Source organism: Lathyrus oleraceus, chromosome 5 (assembly GCF_024323335.1).
Source record: "Lathyrus oleraceus cultivar Zhongwan6 chromosome 5, CAAS_Psat_ZW6_1.0, whole genome shotgun sequence".
Classification (NCBI taxonomy): Eukaryota; Viridiplantae; Streptophyta; class Magnoliopsida; order Fabales; family Fabaceae; genus Lathyrus; species Lathyrus oleraceus.
Genome location: NC_066583.1, coordinates 229,075,783 through 229,086,944, shown reverse-complemented (window position 1 = coordinate 229,086,944; position 11,162 = coordinate 229,075,783). Strand labels below are relative to the sequence as shown.

At 33.9% G+C, this 11,162-nt stretch overlaps 1 protein-coding gene across 1 annotated transcript; it reads left to right on the top strand.

The window, feature by feature from the left end:
• The first annotated feature begins 459 nt into the window (after nt 1-459).
• LOC127079900 (uncharacterized) lies at nt 460-1,146 on the top strand. Its single transcript, XM_051020254.1, has one exon. It carries the CDS (start codon nt 460-462, stop codon nt 1,144-1,146), a length of 687 nt encoding a protein of 228 aa, XP_050876211.1.
• Nucleotides 1,147-11,162: the final 10,016 nt, after the last annotated feature.

Below are 11,162 nucleotides of genomic sequence, written 5' to 3'. Positions count from 1 at the left end.
AGCGAGCATGCTTCCCATTTCCCCGAACTACATTGACTCTGATGTTTGTTTCTGACAAACTACGTAGGCCCAGGATGCGACATCCTGCCGAGTCCCCTTCCTCCATCTCCTTTCACCTGTGTTTTATTCCAGTTTGTGCAGATTCTTTGAGCAGTTATTCAGCAACCTTTTCCTATCCTGTTGAGCATGGATCCCGTCGAGTATGACGGACGTGAGGGGTGCTAATACCTTCCCCTTGCGTAACCGACTCCCGTACCTTGCAATCTCTAGTCGTAAGACCATTCCTTTCCCTTTTTTCAGGTTTACTTCGAGCGTTTCCTTCCCCTCCTTTGGGATAAATAACGCACGGTGGCGGCTCTGTGTTTTTTTCCGCCGGTTGTTTTTCGCGTTGCGACAAATATCTCAAAGGACTGTGATAGCAAAAGGAGTAATGAGTTTAGAAAAGTGTATGTAAGAGGAATGTGTGTGGATTTCTCTCCTGAAATCATTAATAGGTTTCTGGGCAGAAATGAAGAAGAACAAGCTAAAGTGAAAGTTTCTGACAATGTCATTTGCAGAGAGATTACTGCTAAACAAGTGAAGGAATGGCCAAGGAAAGGGAAGTTGTCAGCAAGTTACTTGAGTGTGAAGTATGCAGTACTTCACAGGATTGGAGCTGCCAATTGGGTGCCAACTAATCACACTCCCAATATTTCTACTGGATTGGGTAAGTTCATTTATATTATAAGGAATAAGACAGAATTTGACATGGGATCCTATGTCTTTGATCGAACAATGAAGCATGTTGCCTCATTTGCTGTGAATATGCCAATAGCCTTTCCCTCATTAATTTATGGTGTTATACTGAGTCAACACCCAAGTATTTTGATCAGTTCTTATAGTGGTTGCAAAAGATATCCCCCTCTGTCATTACATTATAGGCTTTTTACTGGGAAACATGTTCCAGATATTGTCATGACATATGGGCAAAAACCTTCCAGGTCTACTACTAGAGCAGGAATCCTTGCTGACCTAAAAGATATATGCAAGACCTTGGATGAAACCATCAAAATTTGTACTGAGAGTAAGAGCGACCTTGAGATCCTAATCAAGGCCTTATATAAAGAAGATGGAAATTTGAAAGGTGATGAATTAGGTGAAGAATAGGCTAATGAAGGAGGGACTGATGTAAGTGATGATAAAGAGACAACCAACAGTAATGAGGACTGAAGTTTTTTGCTTCCTCTGTGTTTTGTATTGTGCTTCCAGTTGTTTTTTATGGGCTATGCACTTTAAAGTGCTCTTGGTCTGTAACTTAACTTTTGATTACTCTGCTACATCTGTTGTTTGTTTATGTTTTTGTAACTTTTTGGCTAAAAAGGAGGAGTAATTTTGTGATAGATAATTTGTTAGCTCTGCCATGACCATTTCCCCTTGAGGGGAGTACTTATGGATGGGGAGTAACACTTGTCTCTGTTCTACTACTAAGGGGGAGCAATTGTTTTTCAAACCTGTGATAGGCTTGTTTCGCGTGGGTTGCTTATTTTATCAAAGTTAGATCAAATGTCTTGACATCCTGACAAGAGAATATATTTTTCTCTTAAGCAGGTTCTTCGTGTGAGAGTGTACTTCTCTCAGTTGTGAGGCTATGTTCTTTTCTGTTATGCCTGCCTCTGTTGGTTTTGGTTTGTAAAAGATAATGTTTTCTTTATATATTGGTTTTATTGTTGGGATCTTTCACCTCTTTCTAGTTGGTCTATGCAAAGGTTGTTTTAGCCAAAAATTTCCAAATGGGGAGATTGTTAAGTTTGGTGTGTAGTGATTGGCTGCATTTTGGAAAAACAAGTATTCAAGCAAGATGTCCTGACATGTTGGTTCAACATTGGAGTGTGACCTGTTTCATTTCCAGAAATATTTGTTTCTATTTGTAAGATATTTGAAGATCCTTTGAAGATTTATTTCACGAGATATATGGGTCTAGAACTGCGTTTTCTAAAAAGCAAAAGTTTGTTTTGCTTTGCCTTATTTTCGAAGTAAAGATGTCAAAAAAATTTAAGAAACATCTGATTTGGTTGGAATCAAATCCGCAGAAGATTGTACAGAGTCCATGGATTTGTTGTCAATCAAGCCCGAAGCTCATGTCTTTATATTTCTATTTATGGATCGTTTATAAACCTAAGAAGGCATCGAAGCAACGCTGAATATTGTATGTGTTAGGGTTTAGTTGTCCTTGAATTTTGTGAGCCATTCTAGTATCTCTTTGATACTATGATTTGACTTGTTTTATTGAGTTGTAATTGTCAATCCATCATGAGCTTTTAAGCAATAATGGATTGTGTTTTCTGATATTAGTTATTATCCTAGTTGTGTGATTGAAGGGAAGTGATATGGGTCTCATATCTAGGAGAGTCTTAGATAGAAACTTCCACAAGTAGAGACTAGGTGAGAAGTTTGTAAAACTTAAGGTTGTTTAGAACTTCAAACTAATTAAGTTTGTAGGTGACGTTGCACTGAACTAGGTTAACAACTATTTATGTTATTCACTTAAGTGTTGCTTACTTAAATAATGATATTGTTTATGGTGTAACTATGTGTTGACCCTGGTGTCGTGACATCGTGTACGGCATCCGGAATCTACATACCAAAATTTCACTAAGATCTTGCATTCTTTAATGCCAAGATTCATTAACATAGTTATGGAGATTGAGGAGTCGAAGGATCTTGTGATAATGAGAAAAGAGGAGTTGCAAAGTTCTCTTGAGGCTCATGAGCAAAGGATGGAAGAGTGGAACAACGATACGACAAAGGCGGAGATAGCTTTGCAAGCTCGTTTCAATGAGAATGACAAGAGATCGAAAGGAAAATGGCCCTTGAAGAACAAGGAGAATTTTTAGAATTTTGGTGGAAAGGAGTCCAAAAATTCAATGAATTCGATGAGTCAAAGGGATGAGAGCAACTACAACAATCATGGTGGTCATGGCAACTTTAGAGGTGAAAGAAATAGATTTGATAAGAGCAATGAGCAATGCTACAAGTGTCAACGGTTCAGTCATTTTCTAAAAGAATACAATAGGAACAAGAAGGAATATCAAGGGGATAAAGTCAAGTTTGCAAGGAAAGATTTTGATGAAGAGAATACACTTTTGGTCATGATCATAAAAGCAGATTATAGCAATTTACAGCTGTATGACAGCAGTTGCAGCACCTCAAAGAATGTAGAAAAATTGGGATGTAGTCGGTTTAATGATACGGTTGACCGGTTGCATGAAGAAGAAGACACCATGATGAGTATGAAGGGAGTTCAATGCAGTGAAAAGTGGTATTTTGACACAAATTGTTTAACTCATATGACGATAATAAAGGATTTGTTTATCAAAATCAATCATGCCATGAAGAACAAAGTAAAGTTTGTGAATGACACCACTCTAACGGCCGACGATATCTGTGATGTTTTGATCATGAGAAGGGATGATGGACATTCCTTGATCAAATATGTCTTGTTTATTATGAGAATTAAATGTAACCTTCTACGCATCGGCCAATTGCTTGAGAAAGGGGTACAAAATTCATACGGAAAACAAGGGGTTGCGCATTTTGGATGCAAAGGGAGTTTTCGTCCTTAAAGCACCTATGGCTGCCAATAGAACCTTCAAGGTTGAGTTGAAGGTTATGGAGCATAAATGTCTTGCTACTGTAGAAAGTAGAGAAGAGTGTATGTGGCACTACTATCTTGGACATTTCAATTTTAGAGATCTCAAGAATTTGCAAAAGAACGGTATGGTAACAGGGCTTACCATCTATCAACATACAAGCTGAAATGTGTGCAAGCTAAGCAACATAAAGGAAAATTCAGCAATGATGCAGATCGGAGAACCAAGAATCACCTTGAGGTGGTGGTGTATTAAGATGTTTGTGGACCTATGCCAATAGATTCCGTTGGTGGAAATAAATACTTTGTCACTTTTATAAACGATTATAGTTTGAAGCTATGGACATACCTAATCAAGAGAAAGGATGAGGTATTCAAAGTGTTTAAGAGGTTCAAGTCCATGGTGGAAAGGCAAAATGGTCACAAGCTCAAAGTGCTCAAAATGGATGGTGGAGGCGAATATGTCTCAAATAATTTTGGGAAGTTTTATGATCAAGAAGGCATTATACATCACAACAAAATGGTGTAGTCGAAAGGAAGAATCGTCCGATTATGAACATGGTGAGAAGCATGTTGAAGGGGAAGAACTTTCCGAACGAGCTATCGGGAGAAGCGGTATCTACAACTGCCTATTTATTGAATAAATGCTCTACTAAGAAACTGGAAAATGTAACATCGAAGGAAGCATGGTCGGGGTTCAAGCCAATTATGACCCATTTGAAAGTTTTTGGTTGCATTGCATACTGACATGTTCTGGGTCAACTTAGAAAGAAGTTGGATGACAAAGGGGAGGTGATGATTCTTGCTGGATATCACTCTACCAGTGGTTATGAACTATTTGATGTTGTTAACAGGAGGATCGTAATCAGTCTGGATATGTTGATCGATGAAATGAAGCAGCTAAAATAGGGCGTAATCGGTTACCAACAGTTTGTAACCGGTTACCAGCAGGCTATAACCGGTTACCAGAATCCTGTAACCGGTTACCAGAATCCTGTAACCGGTTACAAGTTCAAATTTTTGGATTCTGAAGTTACAGGAAGTAGAGAACATGTCGTTGAAGCTCGTGAGAAGAAAATGTTATGAGGTCAACAAGGAAAAAGGGTTTGCCTTAGAGACTCTAATATTATGAGATGTTTTGTGGCAACGAGGTCAATGATGATGGTGATTTTGTCCACTTTGAACTTATGTTCGAATCCGAACATGTTAATGCGGAAGATGCTTTAAGAGATCCAAAATGGATTTGTGCTATGAGAGATGAGCTGGAATCCATTGAGAAAAACTACAGTTGGGAGCTAGTTAATCTACTAAAAAGGAAGAAGGCAATTGATGTTAAATGGGTGTTCAAAGTGAAGGCAAATCCCAATGGTGAGATAATCAATCATAAGGCTAGATTAGTGGCTAAGAGATTTTTTCAAAGAGAAGGTATAAACTTTAAGGAGGTATTTGCCCCAGTTGCTAGGATTGAAACCATTAGGCTTGATGTTGGTATTGCTTATAACCACAATTAGCCTATTTACCAAATGAATGTCAAATATGCCGTTTTGAATAGACCACTTGAGGAAGAGGTATATACAGGACAACCCCCTGGTTTTGTTGTGAAAGACTGGTATCTGAAGTTTACAAGTTGAAGAAAGTGCTATATGGTTTGAAGCAAGCTCCAAGAGCTTGGAATAGAAGAATTGATGGTTTCCTGAAGGAATTTGGCTTCAAGAAATGTGTATCGGAGCATGGAGTATATGTGAAGATGGATGCTAGTGAAGGAGTAATCATTCTTTGTATATATGTGGATGATTTATTGATCATGGAAAATAATGGTGAGTGCATTTCAAAGTTCAAGAGTGAACTTATGCATGGATTTGAGCTGACGGACCTTGGACTCATGACTTATTTTTTTGGCATTGAGTTCCACAAGTCTAAAATGGGATTGCTCATGCATCAAAGGAAATATGCTATTAAGATATTGAAAAAGTGTGAAATGGAGCATTGTAATGCTGCCATTTCTCTAGAACAGGTGTCTCGTATGGCAGCAGTCAAGAGGATCTTGCGCTATGTCAAAGGTTCTGTTGGTTGCGGAATACTCTTTCCCGCAACGAATACAAGCAGAAAATGCAATTTGCTCAGTTTTACCGATTCTAACTGGCGTAGAGATAAAGATGATTGGGAGTCTACAACTAGATACATCTTTATGTTCGCTGTAGCACTAATCTCTTGGTGTTCAAAGAAGTAACCGATAGTTGAACTCTCATTTATGAGGCCGAGTACATTACTGCTTCGTTATGCGCATGCCAAGCCATATGGCTTATGAATATATTGGAGGAGCTAGGCAACAGTGAGGGTGAGGCTGTCACACTCTTAGTTGACAATGTTTTCGCGACTAATCTGGTTAAAAACCCAATTGCACATGGGAGGAGCAATGATATAGAGATGAGGTTCCACTATTTGAGGGAGCTAGTTGGTGAAGGGAGGTTACAATTATGATACTGCAGAAGCAAGGACCAAGTTGCTGATTTGTTGTCAAAGGGAGTCACAAATGATATTTTCAAGAGGTTGAAGATGAACATGTGGATGGTAGACTTGCAGCACTTGAATTAAAGTGGTGTGTTGAAGTTTGATTGATAATTCAAGTGCAAGTATGCAGTTCAGTAGCAGAGAAGTCTGTTTTTCGAAGGTGTAACCGGTTACCAAGATTGGCATAACCAGTTACCACTAGGACTTAATTAATTAGTTTCAGGTGTAACCAGCTACCCACTTTATCATAACCAGCAACATGCCCAAATTTTTGTTTTTCTGCTATTGTACTTGGTCAATGTCAATTTCAATCATTGTGTAATCTTTATATAAGTGTGTAGGATGCACTCTCACCCTAGTTAATGAAATTACTCTCTCTCTCTCTCTCTATCTATCTATCTATCTATCTATCTATCTATCTATCTATCTATCTATCTATCTATATATATATATATATATATATATATATATATATATATATATATATATATATATATATATATATATATATATATATATATATATATATATATATATATATTCCATACAAAACACACTATTATTAATTTCATCAAAGGATGGTAGGAGTGGTTGGTGGCTACATTTTAAATTTGATCCAAAATATATAAAATTATAAAACGATCATAATAATTTAATATACTATCCAAACAAAAGAAAATTGAATTTCCTAAAATTTTAATTTCTGAATTTTTTTTCAATTATCTCATCCAAACTCATAACTTGTGATAAAAACATAATTCATGAACATGTCATTAAAAAAAACTTTTTTTTACCAAATGCAATTATTTTTCTTATAAAAAATAGGATGAAACACATTTGACACGGAAGCTTTAAAGTTTATCATAAAAATACATTAATCTTAATTTCATCAAATGAGAAATCTCTCCTTATTTTAGTGATTTCGTTCATAGATAAAGAATGGTAGGAGTGGTTGCCGAATAGCCTGAAACCAACAAGATTTTCACGCTTTTAAAGAGAGTTCACTACAACAAATAAGATATTTCACAGCAAAGCTTTTACCTCGAACATTTAAAAATCGATGAGATATATTTTAAAAATGTCATGCGCTCTCTCTCTCTCTCTCTCTCTCTCTCTCTCTCTCTCTCTCTATATATATTATATATATATATATATATATATATATATATATATATATATATATATATATATATATATATATATATATATATATATATATATATATATATATATATATATATATATATATATATATATATATATATATATATATATATATATATATATAACCCATTTCCTCAATTTTCTTAAAAATAGAGAGAATATAGCTATAAGGAAGATCACTTCGAATCTCAATTATTGCATTTTATATTTCTTTTCAATAGTTTAATTTTTTTCTTTGGTTGACGGCTTTCCAGCTTCTCTTTTTTTCATTGTTAATTTTTTCATCTTCATTTTTTATTAGTATTAACCTCGATTATATGATCCAACTGAGAGTTAATATATTTTTGCATTAGTATTTTCAAATCAATTTTTTCAAAAGCCCTTTTTAATTTTTAATTTTATATAATCATGTCGCTCAACTTTTCTAAAATAACCAACGTGATAGATAATATAAATATATTCCCGGAATATGGCGCTGAGGTGCTTTTTTTATATTTTATTTTTATTTTTAATTAAAAGATACACGTCGTTTTTTTTGAAAAATCGTCGTGATTTCGCTTTTACATGAAATACTTAAGAGAACTAGAATCTAACTTTTCATTACCTATCAACGCTCTGACTTCATATCGTCATTCTTTTTGCAAAGCCCCCTGGAGATTTTCATCATAACTCTCATCAAAACTCTTTCAATAGTTGGCATTCATCAAAACTCAAACATCAAAAGTCATCATGTTTGATGTACATTTGTTCTTCTTTTTCACATTTGTTCTTCTTCCAACAATAGGTTTATATCACTGAAATGACTTATATTACTGAAATGGTTTCTCTTGATCATTTGTTTTACCATTTTGATCACTAAAATGGTTTATATCACTGAAATGACTTTAGTATCACTGAAATGGATTTAGTTTCTCTTGATTATTTATTTTTCCATTTTGATCACTGAAACATTGTTAGTTAGTATGTTTCTATGTGTTAGTTAGTTAGTATGTTTCTTTATTTAGATTGTAATGATCGACTTAACAAGCACCTCCCATACAACATCTGTTGCAACCTCTATTAATACAAAACGTAAAAGAAAAACTAGAGGTGCCACGATGTATACCAAGGTGAAAAAAACCCATGAAAAGGATATTCGTTACCCGGTTACAATTGATGTTGCAGTCGGTAGGACTTATGGTGAAAATGCTTAGAATTTTATGGGTTACATTGCGTTACAATGTAGAAGTAAAATGTGTCTTTTGAAAGATAGTTGGCACGACGTTGAAGAAGATTTAAAAAATAACATATGGATTGATATCACGGTATTTACTTTGAATTTTATGATTTTTTTTACAAGTATATATGATCATTTATTTTTTTGTTTAAGACTAATAAAAAATGTATTGTGTGTACATAGGAGGTGTTTGATGTTAGTCCAGATGATAGTATGGTGAAAAAGAAATTGCTTACATATGTTGGTGAATGTTGGAGGGGCTTTAAGACACAACTCACATGTGATTATATTACTCATCTAAAAGATGAAGAATACCCTGAATATAAGCCTCAATGCTTGATGTATTCATTTATTGATCAAGATGTTTGGAAGAAATTTGTAAAGTTTTACACCACTCCTGAATTCTTGGCTAAGAGCCAAAAAGGAAAGTATAATAGATATAGAAATATCTATCCACATAGGTTGTCTAGTGGAGATATGAAATAATTGAAAAAAAAGATGATTGAAGAAAAAAGAAAACAAAGAGAATTGGAGTTGGGATATTCTATAAATCTTGATCGCACTCCATATCCACTATCACACCATGAGAAATGGAAGAGGGTACGTTAAAGAAAAGGCGACGAATTCACATCAGAGGTTACACGCGAAGTGACTGAAAAGATTGTAAGCATATACTTTTTTCAATAATATCTATTTTATTTAAATCAATTTGGTAAAGATGAAATTTTATATGTGTTGTAGGATGTAATGGTTGAACAATCCAAAACCGACCTCTTCGTTCCACAAGATCTCCATGATATCTTGGTAGAAGTGATTGGAACCAAGGAGTATCTTGTGCATATCTGTGGTCTTGGAAGAGACATTGGCTTCAAGTCACATTTAGGACCATCTAAATCATATAAACAAGTAAACCACATGAGAGATATTGAATAGATAGTTATGGTATGGGTGGGGGAGTTAAGGTAGAAGTGTATTCGATAGGAGAGAGAGAGAGAGTTTGTTGTCATAGGTGCAGGAAACTATCTAAAAGGAGAAAGAGGAGCGAGAGAGGTTGGCTGAGGAGGAGCGAAAGAAGTCGAAGGAGGAATAACTTGAGAGGATGTCTGAGGAGTGTAGCCGTGATGTGCTTGAGGTATAAGTATAAGTAAAAAAAATGTGTTGTATGTTGTTGTTTTTGTTGTTTGTGTATTTTAATTTTTGTATTGTATTTCCGTTGTTTTTATGATGCAGATATTGAATTGATTGGGTCTACTTAACCAATCAATTTCAAATGCTCCGTTGTGTATTCATGATAAATTTATGGTTGGTACAAGCATAAAAGAAAGTTGTTCTACCTACCAGGACAATATTGAAACCACACAACCACAACTAGATAACACTAAGAGACTTTCAATTATATTAGATAGTATTTCAAATATTTTATAGGATATTAAATTAAGCCATGATCTAGATCAATATTTCTTACTTCGTAAGATTTCTGCTATAAATTTTTTGGAGGGGGATGAATGGCTAGACAATATCGTATTACAATTGTGGTGCTCGTAAGTATAATTTTTATGTTGATTTCTATTTCTATTTATACATTATTATGCTTTAAGATAAAGATTTGACTCTCGCAGGTTCTTACATGAGATGTATGTTGAAAGGAATCTAAGAAAGTATGGTTTCGTAGATCCATTGCACATTAGCCTTCATGCTGGTACAATACCAAACAATATCACTCTTTACGTACAAGAGAAATTGTTTAACGGAAATAAAGAATGTTATTTGACCCTGTTTTTTCCATGTAAGTATTAATTTTTATTTTCATTTATAAATTATATATATATATATATATATATATATATATATATATATATATATATATATATATATATATATATATATATATATATATATATATATATATATATATATATATATATTATTAACTATTCTAAATGTTTATGTAGTAGTCATTGGCAACTAGTAATTATATGTTCGAAGCAAAATGTTATAGTTGTGTTTTGCTCGTTGCACAAAGAACTTGAAGAAGTTATGATTAATGCTTTGAGTGTGTAAGTGGTATTATTTTTAATACTCAAATTTTACCTTTAGTTTTGAATAATTTTTATTCATGTTTAATTTTAATTGACATGTATAGAACGGTGGAGAGATACAATACAATCAAACATAATGTACTTGGTAAAAAGCTAAGGTTCTATTACTCAAAAGTAAGTATATTACTTGTGCTTTTGACATTATTTTATTTATGTGTATTAGTGATATAAATATGTAAAAATTATTTATAATGGCGAAAACAACTTGACAACCATTTTTGTGAATACTATGTTATGAGACAAATGTTTTATACTGTCTCCGGAGGCATTACAAATGGATAGACTAAGTATAAGGTATTAACTTAATCCGTATACATGTAGTTTATGTATATTTCTTAATATAATGTCATTTTTTTAATATAATATTGTTGTTAGCTTATCATAATTTAAATTTTATTCTAATCATACGAGTTTAGCGACAAGTCATCATTCTCACAAGAAGATATAAATGACATCCGGTCACGTTGGGTCGGTGTCTTCTTATATATATATATATATATATATATATATATATATATATATATATGATGTCTAGAGTCAATGT